At 32.4% G+C, this 25,381-nt stretch overlaps 1 protein-coding gene across 2 annotated transcripts in view; it reads left to right on the plus strand.

The window, feature by feature from the left end:
* LOC129217526 (transmembrane protein 272-like) overlaps nucleotides 1-25,381 on the plus strand; it is a 61,056-nt gene that overhangs the window by 7,008 nt on the left and 28,667 nt on the right. For both annotated transcript variants that reach the window (XM_054851841.1, XM_054851842.1), the window contains exons 2-3: nucleotides 6,864-6,967; nucleotides 15,116-15,173. In XM_054851841.1, the coding sequence (XP_054707816.1) occupies nucleotides 6,932-6,967; nucleotides 15,116-15,173 (94 nt within the window). In that variant the 5' untranslated portion in view covers nucleotides 6,864-6,931. The remainder of the gene's footprint in view (nucleotides 1-6,863; nucleotides 6,968-15,115; nucleotides 15,174-25,381) is intronic.

The raw sequence follows: 25,381 nt of genomic DNA on the forward strand, positions 1-25,381 counted from the left end.
TTATTTTATATACTTGTCATCCAAAGATTATTTTTAACTTTTTAGTTCATTTTGCTACTAAAGCGGTTTTTTTTTTTTTTTAGTTTTTTAAACTATTATTTTATTATAATGGAATGTATCTTAGTATTCTATTGCATTATTTGCATCGGATATTTTGAATGCTTTCTAGTAAATTCATGTGCAAACATTGTTACACTTCGCAGCTCTTATTTGTACGTTGTAAGTAATTCTAATAAGCCACTGGCTATTTGTCCAAAGGAAAGTTGGACCCACAAACATACCCACAAACATACAAGTTAAGCTAATAAAAGCGTGTTAATTAGAATAAACTAATAACTTATCGTTAATAAATTAATTCGATTATAGAATATTGCATTGTCATCGGGTCTGAGGTTGCATTCCAAATTTTAAAAGAAACCGATCACAAAAAGTGAGAAGAAATTTATTTGCAAGGTTATAAATTTAATCACGGTGTAAACGGATTAGAATGCACGCCCAATGATTCCCGGATGTGAACGTCAGCAAAGACCCGCGCCTTAGACCGCTCGGCTACGAAGGCTCATAAAGTGGTGGAATGTACTAACAGTAATAAGCCACTGGCTCTTAGTCCAAAGGAGAGTTACTCACAAATATACAAATGAAGCTAATAAAAGCGTGTTAAAAAAAAAGAAAAAGAGCTAGAGGGGGAAAGTGATGCAATCCTTAATGGGGTCGTTTCCAAAATTTTAAAAGTATTTTTTTCGGAAAGAGCATGCTTAAAAACATAGAATCTGACCATTTTTTAAATAATTTCTTTAAGTTTAGCATTTTAAAAAATTACTTAAATCGGTGCTCTTTCATCGTTTAACGCCTCTGCCGATGACATCACAAATGATGAAATTCCATTCAGTGTTACCATTCACGGTCCAAAATATTTAATTCGCATCTTTACTCACGCGTATTGGCAACGATATGGTCGGTAGCAAGCGTAGAGCGCAATTTTAATTCGCGGAATGATTATCATAACGTGGAAACGTAGTAGAAAGATGCGGCAAAGTCATAATTTGTGACGTCATAAAGACCAAGCTTTGTTTGAAAAATCGGACATTTAAAAAAATTAATTAAAAAAAACTGTTGGGAAAATAAAAGTATTTTCTGGGTCCATGTTTTTTTTCTCTCTCAAAAACAAGAAGGGAATTTATCGAGTTAGCTGAATTATACACTTTTTTGTATAATACGGAACGGTTGATGGAGAGAGCGTTCTATGCCGGATGATTCCATTTATTTATTTTTTTTCGGGGAGGGAGCAACATCTTGTAGTGTATAATTTGAATTTTATAGTTTTTCTTAGGAAAAGTATTTATTACAAGCAGCGATTATGTGACTAACATTACTCTGGCTTTGAAGTATGTATTAGGAATGCTTAAAAAAATTAAGCCAGGGTTTTTTTTTTTTTTTTTTTGATTAGGTCTTATTTTTGGGGAAACACGGTTTAAAATTAGTGATAAATTATGATTTATTTAAGAAGAATTTTTCGAAAACTCAAAAAAGAAATCAATGAAATAACAAAACATTTTGTTACAGTTAAAATCAAATCTCTAGTAATTCTGATCAATGTCCTGCCTTTTAAGCTCATTTTTCTTAACATGATGTTTATCTTCTTTTAAACCAGTTTCGACAACTTGTTTATGTTGTCCATCCTAAAACAGTCCACACTGATAATTTATCTCGCAGGTTCTAAATCACTTCGAAGGGTGTATAAGAACTAAAAATAATTTTGCCGACGGAAGAAAATATAGCTTCAAAATACCTCTTTAGTAAAAGTCAGTGAGAAAATAAAAGTAGAACTCGCAATTTAATTGTTGACCTATACATATATGTTACTGCATCTTGCTTATCAGTTTCTTTTTTTATTTTTTTAAACAGAAATAAAACAGGAATACTATCTCTTGTTAGTTATCACAATCCTCTTACAGAGTCGCGAGTTCAAAAGAAAAATTATCTACCATGAATTAAAAAAAACACTTACACCTTCTTATATTACTCCGCCTTTTTCCATATTGATATCACAAAAGATCAAGCAAATGTTGAGTGTTATATTGGACTTATTTGAAAGACCTGAAATAGGGTAAAGTGGAACTTTATGTACGATAAAATGTAATCTATATTTAATCAACTAATTCATACTTGTTTCTCACTGACAGCATATAATAACTACAAACATATAAGTTTAGCTGTAACACATACATTTAGATTAATAGCGTTGAAGGGTTTTCTCATAAAAATGCACTATGTTAGTGCGTTAAGAACGACGAATATTTCTTCTACATCATCCCTGCGAAAGCTGCTTTTTAGATTGATTAACACGACCCTATTTGAGGTACTATCATAAAAAAACAAATACCTAATTAGTATTTGTTTATATCTGAGAGTCGTCCTTATATACACAACTAATTACAAAGTACACTAAAAGTAAAAAAACTAAATTCACCTCTCTCTTGGAGCGTCTGACACTAAAATTTAATCCGTAAATATGCGGGTCCATTTGTATGCCAATATTTGTCCGAATCTTTTAATTTAATTCCTTTGTTCCAGCTGTCATGTTTTCTTACAGAAGTGTTCAATCACGCAACCTTTTCTCTGAAGCGTTAACCAGAAAACTAAGCCACCAAAACATAATCAGTGCGAGTCCTTATCAGTGCGCCAATTTTCATTTGAACTATAGATATACTTTCTGAGATTAAGTAGTAATGCTGAAAAATAATAAAGTAATGTTTATCCGCTTACATTATGACTCCCCGCCCCCTCCTCCCTTCCACGGATTTTTGGTTGGATTTATATTTAGTGAGCGGTTTGTGGGTAGTAAAGCAGACAAGGCGGGACAGCGGATCTGTTCTTTAACTGAATCAACGGCGCTGCGCCTCGAGTCGTAGATGGATTGAACTGTTCCTTAACTACACTTATTAGGGCAATTAGCATCAAAAACTTGTCAGAACTATTTTCTATTGACTTTCCTTTGTGATGCATCAATTATTGTCGTAAAATTTGCATTCTTTTGGAGCTGTAGCAGAGGCACTTAATGAGAGGAAACGTGCAATTACAGTATTTCCCTTTGAACCGCAGTTTTGTTTTTGGAACTTCAGTTTCGAAACATTGGAGGGGGGAGGAGGAATTGATTTTGATTTAGTTTTACAAAAATCATTCGAAGATAGTCCCTGAGCTCCATCATTTACTCTAACGTCAATAAATATGACCTACAATTCCTTTTTTAAGGCTTCAATTTTTACGAATTTCGGTTGAGCCACCTGCACCTTTCTTTTCCCAAACATCAATATAGAAAGTCTAAAATTGCGTTTTTAAAACTACAAGTGTCAAAAATTTTCTGCCCCCCAACCCCCTCCCCTGATACTATTTTCTAGTTGAGGCATTTTTCATTAGCATACACCTGTGTACGAATTTTCAAGGTTTTACATTAATTTATGAGATATAACGGAGAATATTACATTCAAAACGTTCTTTTGTACCCCCTCACTCTTTGGGAAGGTGGTACAAATCCTGAACAACACAAGTTGATGTCGCAGTTTATTCGTACACTAAATTTTTTGCATTATTTTTGAGGATATAGCAATCTCTCTTACCACGAGAAATGTTTGATTCCAATCCCTTGGATCATTGATGCTCAATAAAAATATTCAGTTTCTAGCGAGATCTAACGTTCATTAGTGATACTTCTTCCAGATATTTTTGTCGGTTTATGTATATTACTTTTAAACATTATATTACATATACCCTGAGTCTCAAATCCAACTGTCAATTTCGATGGCTTTTGAACATTTTTCTCTGAAATTAAGCAATAACAAATCCTCGATACTAAAACAATTTTCGTTTCAAAATTAGACACTTAGCGATTTCGTCACCTACTTTGTTTTGGCATCAGGCTCTCTCCCCTTACTTCTCTGCTGATATCAGCTACTGCCCAAGTTCACATCAAAATTGTTAAATAAGATTGCTTTAAAGGCAATTCATACAAACATCTAAGAATTTCGTCCATAACATTGTCTTTAACAAAACTCATTGTTTTCCTTTTCTTCGTTTTAATATCAAGTGGAAACGTTTCCTTCGCAAGCATTGCTCTTTATAATTATTAGCAGGCATAATAGTTCCTTCATTAGTAAATGAAGTAAACAACGAGGGGTTCATTGAAACTGAAAACTATGTAAAATGCAATGAATTTGTTGAAAACTATTAAAAACTTTTATGCGTATTAGGCTTTAATAACTCAGATTGGAAAAAATGATTTTAATTTTGTTTTTAAAAAAATTAATATTAGTAAATAGTGGATCTCTTTCATCATCAAATGAATTAATAAGTAAATTCAATAAATACTAGCTGACCCATGTGAAGCAATCACAATTCCACAGCTGTAAATTAATTTCTTTAAAGGTATTTTTGCGAAAAACATGTACAATGGGAATTATTTGTTTATTTTTCGCCGGTAAAGATGGAAATAAAAATGAAATGATGGATTAATGTGGAAAATGTTATGTACGCGCTCATCAATGTAAAAATTGAGTCACCAGTCCAACTTCAAACCTTGATCTAAACGTAGAAACTCGTTTAAAATGACATAGTTATTGTGAATGTAAGTTACTTTACAAATATGTATAAGTCCTGTAAATAACTTATCTTCTTGAGAATTGCAGGGTGGAACACAAAATGTAACCACCTACTTGGGGTAGGTTCTGGGTAATTAATGCGATGAAATATAATTACATTTCCAGCAAAAGGCTGTATAGTGCACATTTATTGTAAAAAAAATTATATCTGGGATCTAAAAGAAGAAATAGTGCAATGTGCAAAATAAGCTAAAAAAGTTGATTTTTAGTTAATTTCACGTAAATTTCTGGCTTATGCACGAACTAAAAACTGTAAATGTATGTAAATAATTTCAAAGATATATGAAAAGACTATTAAAAGAAAGCATTTAATTAGAATTAGAACAAGAAAATTTCACATTTAATTTTTAATAAAAATATTTGAAAATTGACCATTTTTTACCTTTTTTTCAAACTTCGCTGCCAATGCGCGATCTGAAGACAAAAATATTAATTTTTTTAATTATTTTTACTATGTTTAGGATGGCAATGAACAACTTTTTTTTTGATATTAGAAATCACTACTCAAAAATTTTCTTTTTTCGGCCCACCCTAATGGTTACGAACAGTACACTTAATAGACAATTTCCTTCCATGTCAAAACCAATGAAAAATATTTGCAAAAATGTCGTCACCATCTTGACTTTTAGAGACTTGAAGTCCTAATTCAGACAGTTTCGTCGGTGGGGAAGCGTGAATGCATGAACTACGATTGTCTAAATGTATAATTTTAAAGGAAAGTCATTTTCACACTTTACGTAGTAATCTTCCAATTTTATAAAGGCTGCTCCTACTTTAGTCCTTTAAGTATCTTAAATACGGCTTTTGACGAAAAGAAAAAATTCTGCTAAGTTTAGACATGTGGCCACTGTACAATAAATCATTTAATCCTTTTTATTTTATTCAGTTTGTAAAAATAAGTTTAACTGTCTCTTTTCCTCCCTTTCTAAATAGTTTTTCAATTATGTGCTTTAAATAAATCTTCTCAAACTGTAACTATCACGTAACTGTAATTCAGATTTTTTTTTTTTTTTTGAAAATATTTCCTTTGGCGTGATGAAGGTAAAGGAATAAAATAAAAAGAAAGTTACGTCAGAAATTTACTACGATTTCGGTGACAACTTGAGGATGTCTCGCAAGATTTCCCTGCAAATGACAGACCAACAGAAACGCATGTTTTACATTTCATAACTCGCATCAAACCAAATCATTCAATTATTTTTACTTTTCAATGTTCAGTATAGGGTTTCCAATCTCGCGCCGAATTCAGTCCCGCGGGATTTCGGGATGGTAAGGAGCCAATCCCGCGGGATTGACTTTATTTTTCTAAAAATTTAATTTTTATGTCAAACAGAAAAAGTTGTGTTTTTTAGGAAGGGCTGCTTTTATTACTTGAGTTAATAGTCTTCTTGAATTGCGTGCAACAATTGTGAAGCACTACAAAGTCAGATCCTAATTAGCAATTATAGATTGGTAAGCAAAAGTATGCCGCTCGTATGGGATGATAAAGGATTTTTGTTCTAAAAATAATGCTCTTGATGAAAACACGTGCTGTGGCTCCACTGCAATTGGTTTTACTAAAATCAAATACTTGGGAACATTTAGAAAAAGATCCGCATTAATTTCATTACCTTCTGAAATAGATTTTTCTTTTCTTATGCTGGGTTTTTGCTGAAGAACAGCAAATTTCGGACAGAACCGATGTCTGTTGGATATGTGTTTTGCTGTATCCAATTTAACTTGCATTAATGATACCCTATTTTCCAGGGATGGGCATCCCTGGAAAATAGCCGTTTTATAAGCGACAAAAGCTGAAAAACGCTTGAATGGAAAAAGAATTGCGGGATTGAGAATCCCGCGTTATTGAGAGCAAAATACCGCTAAATATCCTGCGAGATTCGGGTTCCGGATTTCGGGATTGGAAACCCTAGTTCAGTAAATAGTTAATTTTTTGCAAAGACAGTCTGAGCTTTCTTTCATGTTTCTCCCCCCCCCCCTGTTTTTTTTTAATTGAGGAGAAATTAGATTAGTAACTGACGTATTTACACCGTCTTTTCATAGAACTGAAATACGTGAAAATAGTTTTGGTTGCAAATTAGAGTCAAACAACATTTGACTTAAACTTTCATCAAATTATTTTTTACTGCATTCATAACATGATTAAAATTATTATCTCAAAAGAAATCAATCCATTTCTTTGTAAATAATATACTTTCTTTTACTTTGTAGAGAAATTTGAAGATTTAGAAAAAGCACTAATATTGACTTAATTTGACTGGAAACCTGAAGACGACAAAATGAGTGGAAGTACCAAAACAACCTTTCATTTCGTGGTAAAATTGCCAATTTTTATTTACCTAATAGGTAATATTATTCATGATAGGTAATATTATTTACCTAATATTATCTATCATTGCAAGGAAGGTCGTTTACCTTGGGTATTTTTTTTTCAATGCTGTTTTTAAGCATGTTAACGCAATGTAAAACAAATGGTTTTTGATACTACTGGTCCTCCTGTTTGTTAGCTTTCTAATTATTTTCGAAATTTTGAAAAAATTTTATTACGTGATTTTTGGTGATTTTTTTTCCAAAAAAGGGATTTTCTGCCCAGTGTACGAGTTCAATCAAGGGTTGCACCTTGGCACCCTTCATTGTACCTTGGGCGTGGGTTTTATTGATAGTGAAATAAAAGGAAAAGTGGAGAAAAAGGTTCTCAAAAAATGTTTTCCGTAATCTTTTATTTCGAAATTTATGAATGAACTAGCTGCGTGCCCGGCGTTGCACGGGTTACCTAAAAAATGAAAGCCGATAGAAAGATGCGCCAAAGTGTATCATTTGTGACGTATAAAGACCACGGCTTGTACCAAGATTGTTATGTCAAGTGACGCAAGTTCAACACTCAGGCTTAAACCAAAAAAAAAAAAAGTCGGTGAAATTTTGCGGCAGATTGCGGAAAACCCCCTAAAAGTAAACATTTTAAATCCCCTGATTACAGGAAAAGCCTCAAAACAAAAACAAGAATTTTACCTGTGCATATTCGAGAAAAAAAAATGGCAACAGATCTTTTATCTCAATGATTTTCTTCACGCTGTAAATTTTAATAAAAGCGTTCATCCGGAAAGTTGAGTTGAAGCACTGAATAATAATTTGAATGGAGGAAAGCCTTCGAAAAATAGTGATTTGATTTTGTAATCTAAGAGTCATAATTAATAGTTTTTAATTGATATCTCCGCTAATTATTATCGGAGGATTATGTTAAATAGCCAAACATGAAGACGGGAAGATGACGAATCCATCGATACCTGGTTCGATGGTCAGTTCACTGTCGTTCGGGAGAAGAAGCTTGGACATAGATAGATAGATACTCAGATTTTATATGTATAAGACTAGCTGCGTGCCCGGCGTTGCACGGGCTACCTAAAAAATGTAAGAGCAGTCCAGTTGATGCTTTTGTAGTACACTGACACTAGTTTCTAACGCGTTAAGGAATAAATAAATGCGCGTAAAGCAAGGTTTGCAAAACACCAGTAAAACATATTTTTGCCAAAACACCTCATCAACGTTAATAATCGTTATCAATGATACAAGTTATGAGTACATTTTCAGTCAGCACAAAAGGGGAAAATATATGCATTATCAACTATAATCTTTACTCACGTTAAACTGAATTACATCTGATAGACTATATCGGAAATATTTATGCACAATAACAATCCGCTTTTTACATAAAATAGTCTACTACCCGGCGTTGCCCGGGTGTTTATTAATGCAACATACCACTCAGATAAATATTTGGATGGATTCTATCCACATGGTCGTACAAGAATTACATCAATCCGTTTTCCAGGTACAAACCCTCAAAGAACTCAAATAACTTGTAAATCACTCATTTACTTTACGACGTGCACGGTCCTCCTCGAAAATGAAAGTTATGTCATGTGACGCGTATTTAACAATCAGGCTTGAACAAAAAAAAAAAAAAAAACAGCAAAATTTTGCTGCAGATTACGGCAAAATAATCGAAAAGTAAACAACTTAAACACCCTGATTACAGGAAAAGCCTTAAAACAAAAGCCTAGTTTTATTTCTTTATATTCGAGAAAAAAAATGGCAACAGATCTTTCATCTCAATGATTTTCTTCACCCGCTATACATTTTAATAAAAGCATTGTTATGGAAAGTTGAGATGAAGCACTGAATAATAATTTGAATGGAGGAAAGCCTTCGAAAAATAGGGATTTGATTTTGAAATCTAAGAGTCATAATTAATAGTTTTTAATTGATATCTCCGCTAATTATTATCGGAGGATTATGTTAAATAGCCAAACATGAAGACGGGAAGATGACGAATCCATCGATACCTGGTTCGATGGTCAGTTCACTGTCGTTCGGGAGAAGAAGCTTGGACATAGATAGATAGATAGATAGATAGATAGATAGATACTCAGATTTTATATGTATAAGATAAGAACTAAATTGCAGACATCAAAACACATCGAACACTGCATGGATCGAGAGAAAAACATACATTGCTGCTATTTACCAGTCTTTGCAATAATTTAAACTTGCAATAGAAATATTAAATTTCTTAAGAGAAGCATAATATTGCATACATAACAAAGTCTTCTGTTTATCACAAGACAGTCATCAAAACGAGGATGAAACTTGAATTTAACTTTAACTGTAATAAAAAAGAAAGAAAATTTGTAATTACTTGACTAATAAAAAAATAAACGAAAATCAGCATTTGTTACTGAATAAACCAGGCAATCACTTTTTGTGATTTTATCGTTTTTTTTTTTTTTTAGTTATGAAGGTGTCTTATACGTGTGTGATTGTACCTTGGACACCCAATTAACCACTGTTTTAGGTGCCCATGGTAAAAACCAAGGTACAAGGTTAAAAAACACAGGTAATTGAACCAGAAAAATTTACTTCTTCCTACCACTTGTTTCTCATATCATTGCACAAAACAGAAATGGCTACTGAGGGAGCGACCGAAACTCATGAGCAGTGTTACCAAAGACCATATAGGTGTTACCACAACATGCGAGCCGGTTTCCCACGTTCGCACGAATTTCCCTTCCCAAATAACAGAGATAGTAGGGGGTACATAAGGTACAAGGTTCACGATCTTCCTCTACCCCCAAAAAATTTTTAATTTCAAAAGTAAAACTCTTTTCTTTATTATTTTCCTTTTAAGCAGTGGTATATGTACCAACCTATATCAAATTGTCTGTATGCATTTTATATGCATGTGCGTACTGGAAATTCCGAATTAGATTAGACTAGAATTGTGTACAAATTATGTCTGCTGTTGCATCTATTGTTGGGGCAAAATTAATTCAGCAGCGTCGTAATGCTGCTATTAGGATTTGCACAGCCTTCGCAATGCTACCTGGTTAGGTTTGCATCAACTATAGGTAAATCAGGACATTCTATATAGGTCAACAAATCATTACCCATACAACGATGTATTTTAACAAGACGTTCTTCTATTTTGTGTATTCTTTTTGTTTGCTGTGTTACATAAAATAGTTTGCGATTGTATGATAGGGTGAGTCGAGAAAGCCTGCTTTTTTTCCTAATTTCGATGATGGGTAATGCGGAAAGGATGCCACTGGTAAAGCAAAACCCACATAAAACATTTGAAATTGTATGGACAATTTCATGACCTGCCGCCATAGCATTTAATGTCGACCAACTGCTGATTTTTGATGATTTTTGCAAAATTAGTAAAACGGGATTTTTTTTTTTTTTTTTTTAAATTTCGAATAATGGGAGCACGGTAAAGCCATTGGCGGAACTAAATTCACATTAAAAATTTGAGGAGTGTGGTGTAATTCCTTTCTTTGCCACATATGAGTAGACGTTTTGGAAATTTTCTGTTTTGCAACGTTTTTAATAAATTTTGCGAAAACGTTAAAATTTTTGCTTTCGCCGTATTTATTTGAAACGGTTATATAGGTTGAGTAAAATTACTGCATGTAAAAACAAAAGCAATTTTAAAAGTTTTAAGAACTCTACAAACAGCTGTTTCGAGGTTATAAAAGTAAACCCCTTCATCAGTGCATAAAAGGAAAATGGATTAACAAAATCCGACAACGGACTAGTGAACGAGAAATGCAAAACAAGAATGAGGCTAGAAATGACTGGATTCGGAAGTGTTACGTCACCCTACTGCATCTGAGATTTGTCGAGCACGTCCCCTTTCCCTACTGTTTGGAAATCTTCCCTTTACTTTAAAAACCTTATTTGTCTGTGACGTTTTTCCTAGATGCAGATATCCTTGCTGTTTTTGATGACGTAACGTTTCCGGTTCTGGTCACTTCTAATTTATTTGTTCCCATTCTTGTCTTTTATTTCTCATTCACTTATACGTCGTCTGACTTTGCGAATCCATTTTCCTTTCATGCACTGATGAAGGGGTTTGCTTTTATAACCTCTAAACAGTTGCTTGCATGGGCGCCCATATAGGGGCGCAAGAGGGGGCTCCACCCCCTTAGAAAAGAGAACTTCCTTGCTTTTAGTACTTTTTTCTTTTCAAAAATGTAAAAACATTTCTTTTCCTGACATTAATTAATAAGTAATTAAAAATGTCAAATTTAATCTGTACTGAAATCGGTTTCCATGGGGAACATATCTGAGCCCCCTCTTAAAATCTTGCATATGGGAGCCTATGGCTGTTTGCAGAGATTTGTAAGCTCTTTTTAATTGCTTTTATTTGCACATGTGTACACATTGTCGCAATTTTTCTCAGTTTATTGTACAAAGTTTTGGCTGCTTTTTTGCATAATTATATAGGTTGTTACATATTATGCATTTTCGGATGCGTCTTGGATTTCGTGCTCCCCTTAATAATTTGCAATATATACATAAATGCTCGACTTCGTGCTGACCACTTTCATACTTAATATATTTTGGTAAAAAATTTCAAACTGTTTTTTAACTCTTAAAGGAACCATTCCAGAAGGTGAGACCAAAATTAAAATCGAAAAATAAAGTATTATGCCTTTTGAGGGACCAAAAAACAATCATTCTGTACGAACTTGGACTTTGGTCTCTCCAGAAAGATAAAGTCAGATTTAAGAAGGAAGAAGCTTCACTTTTCCTTATTATAGTGCTATTAACTGATCCTGAAATGTTTTATGAAAATTGAAGACATCAACTATCACAAGTTGTTCTTTAAAAAAATGACTTTTAACAAGCCATCAGCTAAATGGTTAATGTGCAAGTGCACTCTAAGCTAAAATAAGCTCTTTTTATAAGCTTTTTTTATATTTACTCTATCGGAGCATGGCTTCACTTCACTCGCTTACGCTTTACGGGCCTAGACAATTTATTACTTTTCTGTGTTAAATCGATGCACCTAGTAGCCTAAGACGATCTGCTCTTGAAATTCTCGAGAAATGCAAAACTTCATATGTCGCCCATTTCAACTGCAAGAGGCTCTGAACCGAATCCTGTGTATCCACCAATTAATGGCAACGTCTCAAAGATTGTTTATTTTTTATTAGACAGGGATTGGATATTTTGATTGTAAGAATGGAAAACAGGGATTGCCTGTAGCACCCTCTTTGTTGCCATGAATTTTAGTGATTGTCACGGCCTACACTGTTAAAACTACAGGATGCATTCGGCACCTTTCAGGGGAGAAACGCTTGTTCACCAGCGGCACCCAATACGGAGCCGAAATTGCACCTCTAAATAGGGTGAAAAACAAGCACCTTTTAAAAACTAGACAGCCGGAGTGAAAAAAAGGAACCTTCGGAGAGAGAAATGGCACCCTTACTATAGATCCTCCTCCCCCTCCCTCGTATTGTGTGCGTTTTTTAATACAGTTGTGTATTTTTTTTTTCTTTTTTTAAGTTTTGTTTTGATTTATGTTACTCTACGTTTTGTACATTTTCACATTGAACTCGGTATTGGGAATGATTAAAACATGTAATTACAGCATTTGATCATATTTCAGAGCTTTCAACATAGTTAAGAAGTGCTCATAGCTTTAATTCATCTGATCGTGCTCTAACTCAGTGTTTCTCAACCTCTTTTGACCCAGCGGTAAAAGCAAATGAAAAACTTTGCGGACCGGTGAAATCTTTATCGTTTTCTTAAAAATTCATAAAATAAATAATATGAATAATAACTCTGGGGTCGTTAAAAAACATGTGAAAAAATTCAGGGTTCTGATGGGTTTTTTTAACAAAAAGTAATGTTAAAAATTAATAAAACAATAAATATCTACCCCTCCACTTGGTATCAAAGATCTGTCACAAATACGTTATAATTTAAAAACGAGTAGTTATTTAAAACATGTGAGAAATTATACATTTACTAAAACATGACGTATTCCGAAAATGAAGCATAACTGTACTTATGGATTATTTACATGATGAGCCAAAAATATTCCGGGATATTACAATTACGGAAGAACAAAATCGTTTCATAAACGTTAATCTAGAGTAACAAAATAAAATGCACATAAACTTTTTCAACCAGTTAAATATAAAACCAAAAGGAATTTCTAACGCTATCGAGCATCAACCGCTAACAGGAAATGATTCTAACACTTGAATGAGAAAGCAAAAAAAAAAAAAAAAAAAGAGCTAGACTGAGAGAGATTTTTTTTTTCTCTTTCTGTTATAATTACGAAGCACAAGAAACATTTTTATTAAGGTTCTTTTGGTGATTAATAAAAGCTGCTTATCGAGTATTCAAGAAAGTAATGACAGATATTTTTAGTAGCGTTTTGAATGATTGAAATTTCTCGATAGTAACAGTAAACGGGAACTAGAAGACTAACGGTTACTGAAAAGCAATAAATGCACTTTTAAACACTTAACTATGTTTGAAAGCCCTAAAAGCTACAAAGTGATCAAAAGCTGTACTTACTTGTAATTTCGGATAATTAATCCTAGAAAAGTTGTGTTTTAATCCAATAGTGTACTTCATTCAATGTGAGAGACACACAAAAGCAATCATTATTTGTCCGCCATATTGAGGTGGTTGAATGTATGTCTAAGGCAAAAAGCGCATGCGCAATGAGTCTTTCTGTGATTGCATGCTGCTTTGGCTCCTCTGCTCTATTTTCTGGCCTGCATTGCTCCTTCAGGCACTTTGCTTTCACCTTAGAGGGAATATTTTCACTCGTCTGGAACCCCTGGTTATAACAGTGTATAAGCGCAAGCAAACCAAGAACGGTCATGGTCGGAGGTGGGTGGAAAGCGCTTTCTAATTGTTTACAAAAACAAAAATGAACATTAAAGTTTCTTGTTTAAGTCAAGAAATTACTTTCAAAACTGAATTTAAGCAACCATAGATTTGTAGATTTCCAACTCTTGAAACTTATCAACTATTACAGGGTTTTGATGTTTTTCTGCGATTCAAGTCATCAGCCTTTTTCCACCATATACTTGTTCAGTTTTCACAAACAACTGCCAGTTGGACTGACTCTTAACAGATTATTGTGGCATTAATTCAGCAGTATTGCCAAAAACCAATTTCTGCATAAAGCACATCAATTTGTATAGTTTTTTAAGTTTCTGTATGAAGTAATTTTCCTTTCTTTAACTACTTGTTTGTTAAGATTGACTTGCAACTAAAACTTATGCGTCAAGATGCGCGGAGACAAATTTTAAAGCATAGATAAATTTAATGCCCGTAGATAAATTTATTTATTTTTTCTTTTTGAAGCACTGTAGAAAGATATTTGAAAAAAAAAAAAATAGAAAAAGCACTCTAAAAACAACAATTCCAAAAATAACAAAAAAGTACTCAAATTCGAACATATCGCGAGTTAAAATGGCTCCAACTACGAAAGTATTCAAATTTGAAACATTCAAATACTCATCAAATACTTAAATCAACATGTGTGCTCATTTTTGAGGGATTTGTGCTCCTTTCTGTACATGTAATTATTTTTAAAACTGAGTATTATGTACTCCTTTTTGAGTATGAAATGTTTCAGCACATTATTTGAAAACATGGGTACTCAAATTTGAAACAAAAGGCTTCAAGAATATTTGAAAACATGAATGTACTCATTTTTGAAAACTTCATTTTTCTGAGTGAAATAGTTCCTAAAATGTAGAAAATTTTTGAAAAAGCGAGACTCGTATTTGGTCAGTGTTACATTAATCTGAGATTTATTTTGTTAAGTTTGTTTCACTAAAAGCGTTTCTGGAGATGACTTAATCTTATTCATCATTTACATCTTTATTTACCAGCAGACGTAAATATTGCTTATGTTTCATAACTAAAAAACTTATTCAGAATTTTACGATCTCCCTCTCTGTTATGTCTACTCCAGACTGATTATTCCTAATAATTGGGAAAACTGCTATATCTGGATGCTGTAAAGAACTGTTTGGTATTTTCTTGAAACAATTTCCTGTTTACATCTCCATTTTCTAATATGTTTTCATAAACTCATATTTGTTGCTTTTTCTCTTATTAAAATAACACCAGCTTTTTGTTTTTAGTGTCTTCCAGGTTTCTTAAGTTCTGATGCAGCAAGAACAGCTGGGTTTATTCCAAAAGGTAAATATATGTATATTACTTTAAAACTAAATCACTCTGGAATGTGCTGATAATTGTTCTTTCATAAACGGATGGCGAATTTACTTCGCAGTGCTTTTATTTTCCCTCATCGTTCAGCTACTCATGATATTCATTGCATAAATTTCAAGAACACGTTCTCTTTGACTTTTAGTTCTACTTCAGAAAACTTGGACAATTTTAACTCCGGTAGATCCTTATTTTACACGGGTTTATTTTACGCGAGATTGATTTAACAGTTTAAAAACAGTTTAAAATTTGTTGTCTTGATTTTGTTTTACACGGATAAGTTTGATTTTACGCTGATGCCGCATTGCAAACAGAACAAAATCTCCTCTCTTTCAAAATCGAAACCCCAAGCGATTTTGTGCCACTGGATATATTTTTTGCGATTATTTCCAGAGTTTTTTCTCAGAAGTTAAGTTATTAAATTCCCACTATTCATAACTAATGAAAAGAAGCGCTTTTAGAAGGGAAAGGGAGGACGACACCAACGAGGACTTTTTCTCTTTTCTTTTTTTTTTTTTAAGAACTTGGAGTCGGAATCTAAACATTCCGAAGGATTTAAAAGTTCCGACGTTGAAGTCGGCCATTTTTCCTCTGACGCCGCAACCCTCTGGTCAGAGCCTGTATTTCACGGCGGAGAAGGCCAACGCCTTACCACCACGCCACGCAGCCGACATGATACAAACTAGTTGGGGTATTTTTTAAATGCGTCTATTCTTACTTTTACACGAAAAAAACTTTTTAATAAAAGTACCATACAGCAAAGAAATGATGCGAGTAAATGGCCCAAATCCACTTCCTACAATAGTCGGAAATTAAACTTTCGATATGTCACAGCTAGCGAAAAATGCTTTCAACTTTTATCTGGTTATAACAGCAACAAGGAATAATGGAAGTTAAACTAGCACATCCATTATGACTTCTGCACTAAAATTATATGACACAGGGTGTCCATCAGTCATATTCTCTAATGTATTTTGTTATGATATCATGCACTATTAAACTCATGTGTGCTGATTGCTCCACCTAGTTTAACTTAAATAATCACTTACAAGCAATAAACATTTAACCCTTTGCCAAAAGCTTCGAGATAAAATAAGAGTTTTTATACGAAAAATTATTAAATGGCTAAGTAAATAATGTGGTTTTCAAAGTTTTTGAAAATTGGTTCGGTGGATTTTGTATAAACGGATGGGAAATATGTGCCAATTGAGAAGCAAACTATTTCTCAAAATTTGATTAGTTTACTGTTCAATTCATAAATATTTGGACAATTAATGATATTATCTAAATTCAATCGTTGATTAAAAATGAATGTAGTATAAAAGTAGAAACAATGCAGTATGAACACAAATGTGAATATGTGTTGAAAACATTTCTAATGTTTTCAAAATAAAATTGCACTTCTTATTTTAGTATAAAAGTAGAAACAATGCAGTATGAACACAAATGTGAATATGTGTTGAAAACATTTCTAATGTTTTCAAAATAAAATTGCACTTCTTATTTTAAGTAATTATAAGTTTATTTTCACTTACATTAAGATTCTGATGCTTCAGAAACATGTAAAAAATAATCAAGATAATAAAATATTTGTATTAGACAATTTATTATAAAATAAATTTTGAACTTATGGTGCACATGTTTCGCTTGGTCTTAAAAAGGATCAAGGAAATTTTGAGATTATTTCTTGTATACACTTTTTCAAATTTTGTGTAACCAAATAATTATTTAAAACCATGCATTTTTGAGGTTGAAACAATGCATCTTCGAAATCATCTGTGGAGAGCCTTTGGCAAGTAGAGAGTTTTATTCACAGTCCCACTCTAAAAACTAGAGTGTAAATACTTGTAATAAAACTGCCTTTTTGTACTGCATTTCATTGAAGATGTCCTATTTAAAATCCCATTTGTTGTGAGTGAGAAAACGAATTGCATTCAAAGGTGCAAACGAGCCCGTTCAAAACTTCGAAGGTGATTCTCTTTTACTAATTTATACCAAAATCCACGCTTTTGCAGAAATTTCTTAAACATACTAATCAATAAATAACCAGGATGCATCGTAATAGGCGTTTTTGTGAATATATGAAACTTTTCTTAAAGAGAGCTATCGAAATCGAATATATTTTAGCAAAAAAATAAGTATCTTATTGTTATACTTCATTGTTCTTTAATGAAATCACAATTTAATTACGTTTCCCCCGTTTACATTGCTATTTGAAATTCATTCTTTCTTCTGAAAATTTCTTTAAACATTAGCAGAATTCCCTGAAACACACTTCCCTGAAACAATGACCACTCCTCGAAGTTGACCGAAATTTCATAGATTGAACACTCATACTACATTTTCAACGTATATCAAACTCACAATATTGACCACATCTGTAAGTTATAATTTGACCCCTAAAAATGTATGAACTGTTGCTTAAACGATGTTGATTTACTTTCTGTAACTTAAATTTCAAGGTAGAGCGTCCTAATTGAATGCATAAATTAAAAAGCTAATTAGAAGTCTACATGTACCTACAGTGCGCGATATTGTTGTAAAAGCACAACTAAAATGTTTATTGTGCTTATTAATTCTGTATGGTGATCAAATCTGTATGTTGATCAGTTGATTAAAGTGAATTAGTTTGTCAATTATGGAAGTTCTTCTGGATTCATAAATGGTAAGGGGGTAGTTACATTATTTTAAAATTGTTTATCAAGATAATAAAACATTTGTACCCAGTATATAAAGTTTTTGCAGAAACAACTTCCTGAACTTATATACACTACTGGACAAAATTATACATTAAAAAATTGTCAATTATATTCCAATCATTTCGCAAAATAGTTTTATTCTGTTATTGTAAATGTGGATAATTGAAAAAAAAAAAAAGAAATATCAAAAACTCAGTATAGAGCTCATAGATTAAATAAAACTATCAATGCATTTTCAGTTTTAATATTTCATTCCTACAAGAAACCTGAACTAAAATTTAAACTCTAAGGTAAACTAGTATGTTGTGGCCATCACGAAACTTTCTTCTATATTTTTCGTTTTTTTTCTTCTGATCCCTCCCCATGCTTGACGAGGAACCAATATTCCCAACAAAAACAAAATTACACATGCAAAAACTTGACGACCTTCACAATGTCTGAATTATTGCAAAAGCAAAGCAAAGAGCGAAAATTGAAAGTTATTTTAAAAGCCTTGCTTGAATGAATTACAAATATTTTATTTGTTAACAAACATAAGATGGCAACAGTTAAAAATTTTAAATCATTGAGATAATATTTCCTATCATTTCCATACAATTAAAATCACGAGAAATACGCAGACGACAATCTATTACGATTTATCTTTCTTATTGCTGCATTAATAAAAATATTTTTATTCGCAAAAAAAAAAAAAAAAAAATCAACACCTCTTGGAGCGATTGGCGTCAAAATAGAACCAAAGCCTGTTTACATATGGATTCACATATATTCCAAATTTCAACCAGAACGTAGCATTACTTCTTGAGATAGGGCACTCAAAATGGAAAAAAAGAACGGGTGATTGCGCTACCCCCCTTTTTAGCTGTTGACACAAAAATAAAATCAGTTCTTATACCCACTAAGGGCTACTTGCCGATAAATTTTTCTTTCATTCCGTTCATTATTTCTTGAGATACAGCAGTCACAATTGACGACAAAAAACGTTCTATAGCTCAACCCCCGTTTGAGTTATTGACACCAAAATTGAATCAGCACCTGTTCCTGTTAATACCAACATATGGACCAAATTTTGTTTGATTCCGCCAGTAACATCCTGAGGAATAGCAAGCACGCGTAACTCGAAAAACGTCCCATTGCTCCACCCCCCTTGGAGGAATTCGCGCCAAAAACTAATGGGCACAAGTTCACATAGGGGCACATATGTGTACTAAATTTCGTTCGATTTCATGCGGTAGTTTTTGTTGTAGAGCGGCCACAAAAAACTGGTCACACACAGACGTGACACACATACATACACACACACATACATACATACACACACACATACACACACACACACAGACAGACAGACATTTTCCAAAAATGGTCGAAATGGACTCAGCACACCTCAAAACGTTCGAATCCGTCAAAATTCGAAATTCGAAAATTTGCACGAATCCAATACTTTCTTCTATATATTAGATATAGAAGAAAGTAAAAATCAGATTACAGTGAAATTGTGCTTGAATTACAGTGTTGGCTAAATTATTCGACTAAGGAGGTTTTTTTTTTTTGTACACTATTTGTACTAAAATATTATTTATTTTACTGTTAAAATACAGTACATACTGTGCACCGATTATTACGTTATTTTAGCATAATTTAATGTTTGCAGGTGGCAGCATTCTCTGCTTTGTTTATGTTCTTTGTTTATCTACCCATCAGGAACATAACCTCAATCAGCTTAAATAGTTCATTAGTTCTTTTTATTAGTGTGTTCTGTTATATTCAAAGTTAGTTTTAGGTAATTAGAGAGTATGTGTATGTGAGTATATATAATAGTGAGTATAAACAATTTTTTACCTGCTCTTTTAAAAAGTTAAGAAATGATGTAAACCTTGTAAAAAGTATGCCAAAAAGACTTAAAATGCTCATCAAGAACAAGGGAATGCATACTAAATATTAGATAATTATACTGTTCTTTAATGTGTCTATAGTTATGTAATCAATAAAGAATTTGCTTTTAAAACAGTCTTAGTCTAATAATTTGGCCAGCACTGTAGTTTGTTTAAATCAGGAACATGAATTAATGTTGCCATTAGTTATCGTAATTTTTTTTTTCAATATGAATGGCAAACAATTACAATAAACTAAAGCCTCGTACGTATGAAACTTTTAATTTCTGAAGAAACAAAGAAATACTTTTGTTCTGAAAAGTAAAAGATAATTGCGCTATTAAAGTGCACAAATTTACATTGAACTGCATACACGTCTTACGGGGTTTAAAAGAATTAACTTTCACAATGCCAAGGAAGTGAGCTTAAGGAGCCTCTTGTCGTCTGTCTTCTCCCTTATATGCTCACTTCTTTTGCATTGAAAAAGGGGTTCCTTGTAAAATGGAAGCACGTGTCGAACGTTTTCTGAAAATCTGTACATTTTTAACTCGGGAAAAGAAATATTTTCTTTTTTAACTCTGAATTCCAGGATTTCAACCTATAAATGCCTTTTCTTTTTTTTTTTTTTTTTTTGAAAAATTAAAAACACAATTTTTATTAGGTATTATTATTTTTGTTTCTATAAAAAAATTTTAACCGATAAAATAAGACTTCTTACAAAGACGTGAGTACATTTCTATTTCCTGGAAAATCATTTTTTCCCGATGCTTATCCCCCCCCCCCCCCCGTCCCCTTTAACTGTTTAAGAAACGCTTTATTTTTCTTAATGTCTTATTTTTTTGTTCGGAATGATTTAACTATTCTAAATGTCTGTATTCTCTGTTAAGTCATTAGATACTGCTCTCTTTACACGGAATTTCAAAAAATTTTGAACTTCCGTAGGATTTCACTTGCAAAGAACACAAGAAAAAAAATTATGGCCTTTAGAGCTGTTGAAAAAGACTAAAGCCAAATCAATACTTTAATTAAATGTTCCATACAGATGTCAAAGATCTATTTACTTATAGGGGTTTTAAAAAGTGGTGAGGGCGGTATTTAAAAATAAAAAATCGAAATCTGAAATCCGTTTCAACCATAGTGTCTAACACCAGAGCACCTTCCAACTGTATTTTAAAATTTTGAAATCTAAATAGGAGCTGTAGAAATGTTTGACGAGTTCAATAACACCGGTGCCAACACCTAAGTTTAGAATGAATATTGCTGCAATTTTGTTTCAACTTCTGTTAAAATAATGTCTGTATAGAAAACAGTGGTTTTTGTTTTTTAAATAAAATCGTATTATTTTACATGAAGTTTTTAAAATAAAATAACTCCTTTGTAAATATGAGTTTAATTTTTCATTAATATTTTGATATTTTTAATTTCCAACAATCAAACACATTTATAAGGAGAAAATCAGAAATTTAAAATTTTACTTATAAGAACTTTCATTTTAGCTCATATTTTTATAGTTTGTCATCAATTTTGAATAAAATATAAACAATTTTTCAAATTATAACGCTGATTATTTTATAATAACATTTTAATTATAACACTTGGTTTGCACTAAAAAGTATGAAATAAAGTAAGTAAATGATTTCTTTTTTTATTTAAACATTCAATAATAAGGTTGTTTCCTTCAGTCAAAAGTACAACTTTTAGTCACTAAAATTGATAAAATAAGCAAAAAAAAAAAAAAATAGCATGGAGCGAGAAAAAACTTTTGTTTTCCAAACGCTTAATTTTTACTTTCTTCTATATCTAATATATAGAAGAAAGTATTGGATTCGTGCAAATTTTCGAATTTCGAATTTTGACGGATTCGAACGTTTTGAGGTGTGCTGAGTCCATTTCGACTATTTTTGGAAAATGTCTGTCTGTGTGTGTGTGTATGTGTGTGTGTGTGTCACGTCTGTGTGTGACCAGTTTTTTGTGGCCGCTCTACAGCAAAAACTACCGCATGAAATCGAACGAAACTTGGTACACATATGTGCCCCTATGTGAACTTGTGCCCATTGGTTTTTGGCGCGAATTCCTCCAAGGGGGTGGAGCAATGGGACGTTTTTTGAGTTACGCGTGATTGCTATTCCTCAGGAAGTAACTGGCGGAATCAAACAAAATTTGGTCCATATGTTGCCATTAACAGGAACAGGTGCTGATTCAATTTTGGCGTCAATAACTCAAACAGGGGTTGAGCTATAGAACGTTTTTTGTCGTCAATTGTGACTGCTGTATCTCAAGAAATAATGAACGGAATGAAAGAAAAATTTATCGGCAAGTAGCCCTTAGTAGGTATAAGAGCTGATTTTATTTTGGTGTCAACAGCTAAAAAGGGGGTAGCGCAATCGCCCGTTCTTTTTTTCCATTGTGAGTGCACTATCTCAAGAAGTAATGCTACGTTCTGGTTGAAATTTGGAACATATGTGAATCCATATGTAAACAGGCTTTGGTTCAATTTTGGTGCCAATCGCGCCAAGAGGTGTTGATTTTTTTTTTTTTTTTTTTTTTTTTTTTTTTTTTTTTTGCGAATAAAAATAGTTTTATTAATGCAACAATAAGAAAGATAAATCGTAATAGATTGTCGTCTGCGTATTTCTCGTGATTTTAATTGTATGGAAATGATCGGAAATATTATCTCAATGATTTAAACTTTTTAACTGTTGCCATCTTATGTTTGTTAACAAATAAAATATTTGTAATTAATTCAAGCAAGGCTTTTAAAATAACTTTCAATTTTCGCTCTTTGCTTTGCTTTTGCAATAATTCAGACATTGGGATGGTGGTCAAGTTTTTGCATGTGTAATTTCGTTTTTGTTGGGAATATTGCTTCCTCGTCAAGCATGGGGAGGGATCAGAAAAAAAAAAGAAAAATATAGAAGAAAGTTTCGTGATGGCCACAACATACTAGTTATTATTATTTTTTTTAACGTCTGATTTTGAAAATAAGGCGTGGTCTTTATGACGCCACAAATGATGTATGTACTTTGGTGCATCTGTCTACCGCGTTTCCATATTATGATAATCAAGAAGCGAATTAAATACTGCGCTATACGCTTGCTATCAACCATATCGTTGCCAACACATGTGAGTAAAGAAGCAAATTAAATATTATGCTCTGTGAATGCATCAGTGAATGGCATTTCACCACTTGTGATGTCATCGGCAGAAGCGTAAACAATGAAAGCGCACCGATCATAATAATATTTTTTAACATTAAACTTAGTTAAGTGATTTTAAAAATGGTCAGATCCTATGTTTTTAAGCATGCTCTTCCTGATAAAAATTCTTTTGAAATTTCGGAAATGACTCCATTGAAGTGGATCTGAATATCTTTACGTTTACGTTAATTCTATAGTAGGGTAACGGCCCTAGTTATTGGCACTTTAAGAGTTTGTCCTTAAACTTACCTCTGTTTTCATTTCTTGGAAAAAAAATATTCACTTTCAAATATTTTTGTATTGAAGAATGAACATCTGTGCATCTATTTAGTTCAATAAAATGTAAAATATTTGAATTGATATTTTTATAAAAATATATGTATAAAAACTTACCAAAATCACCTGTAATTGGCACCTGATACCCCTGTGTATGACATCTTGTGATCCAATAATTGGCATATGTTAATAGAACTGGAAAATCACTTCATTTTTGACTTTTAGAATACATACAAATTTTATCATCATATGAAACATAATTAATTTTAATCTAAAGTAAGAAATTTTACATAAAATAATGATGAATCACACATCTTGACGTTGAAAAAGTAATTTAGTGAAATAAAAATAAATTTGGAGTGTTGAATGGAGAAAAAAAAATATTGAGATTATTGCTGCTTATTAGTCAGTATACAGTTCCGACTCTACGAATTATAGCTGTTTCCACAGAAAAATTAACATTAACCCGATGATTCTAAGGGACCATAAACAATCAACCGATTTTCTACAGTAGCAGTATCTGATTGATGGCCAAATATATTTGTTTTTTATTTTTTCTCTTAAAAATTTAGCAGTTACTCTATAGGATTCAAATCAATAGTAGAATTTATATAGTTGCTGAAAAAGTATCAGAAATTAAACTAGTGACATATTGCACAACATATTAGTGTTTATAGGCACATGTGCCAATTACTGGAGACTAGAAATAATGAGGCACCACTAAATGGCATCCATCATTATTTCAAAAATCCGAAAAGGAACAAAAATATATTTTTACCCACTCAAAGTAACACCTTTCAACTAAACAAAACTTTTGACAACAAAAATTTAAAATATGTTTTTAGTCGGATTTTAATGGATTAATACGGATGCTTCCCTTAAGCCAGAGAAGAAGCTTTTGCAACAAAAATGGCTGATTTGACACAAGCCACAACTGTTTCTCTTTCCTACGCACTACTACCATTTAGTAACATGGTATTGAAGTTATAATCTTTAAAGTAAATGTACATGCAGCTGGTCAGCCTTCTACTTTTAAAAGATTGGATAAGAATCTTATTTTAGGACATTTTTGTTGCAAGTGCCAATCACTGGTGACCTGCCAATTACTGGGGGTGTTACCCTAGTCTAGGTGTGACTTTTTGAAATTTGAAGCATATACACTTGTTACCTACTCTTCTTTGAAAAAAAAAACGATATCGACTTTCGTTTAATATAAATGTACTGCACATGCAGAAAGAATAGCTTATATTTACTATTAATCTTTTTCAGGTGGTTTGTATTCTCGAATTTAAAAGCTTTTGAACAAGCATAGTGTCAAATATAAAAAGCTTCTAAAAACGCCCACAAATCAATGCTTGCTTAAGTTCAGCCTTAAAATTAATTTCGTAAATTTTTTAATAATTCATTTATTCGTTGTTTCTTTTTTTGGCAACAATTGAAAAGCGGAAGTATAATAAATTTATGATAACTGTTATTTTTCATTGTTTCTGGCAACAATTAAAAACAGGAAGCAAAACGCAGGGATTATGACAGAGAATGTAAACTGCGAAATAGTCGTAGTAATAATAATAACTACTAATCACTAACAGCAACGTTCATTCATGTTATGACTTCAAGTAAACCCTTTTGATTAAAATGTTTCTGTAATACTTGAGTTTTTACCTTTCAGCTTAAACTTTTGCATCTGTTTTAATTGAATGTAACTTCAAAAACTTTAATTTCAGTTGATTTAATTAAAACAAATTGTTTTTCAGTCTAGTTGTCCACCAATATATAAACAGACGCATTCACATCGCATAGAGAAAAAGTTTTCCAATTTTTTCGCACCTTTTTTTTTTTTTTTTTTTCAAAATTTTGCACGTATCATTTTTTCTGTTAAAAAACAACGAAAAGACAAAATGGATATTAAACTAGCTTGTAAGACTGAAAAAACCTTCTACCTTAAAAGCTATACTACTCAGGATATGAAAGAATTCGATCCACGTGGAAAAAACTGTGATCTTGAACAATTACGAACTCTCACAGAAGTCTTGGTATTGCATTTCCTTTCTTTTCTTTTTAAAAATAAGTAGAATGCATGCTCTTCTCTCACTGCAAGCGAGATGGTACTCATATTGCGCATTATTATATATTGA

Source organism: Uloborus diversus, chromosome 2, assembly GCF_026930045.1.
Source record: "Uloborus diversus isolate 005 chromosome 2, Udiv.v.3.1, whole genome shotgun sequence".
NCBI lineage: Eukaryota > Metazoa > Arthropoda > Arachnida > Araneae > Uloboridae > Uloborus > Uloborus diversus.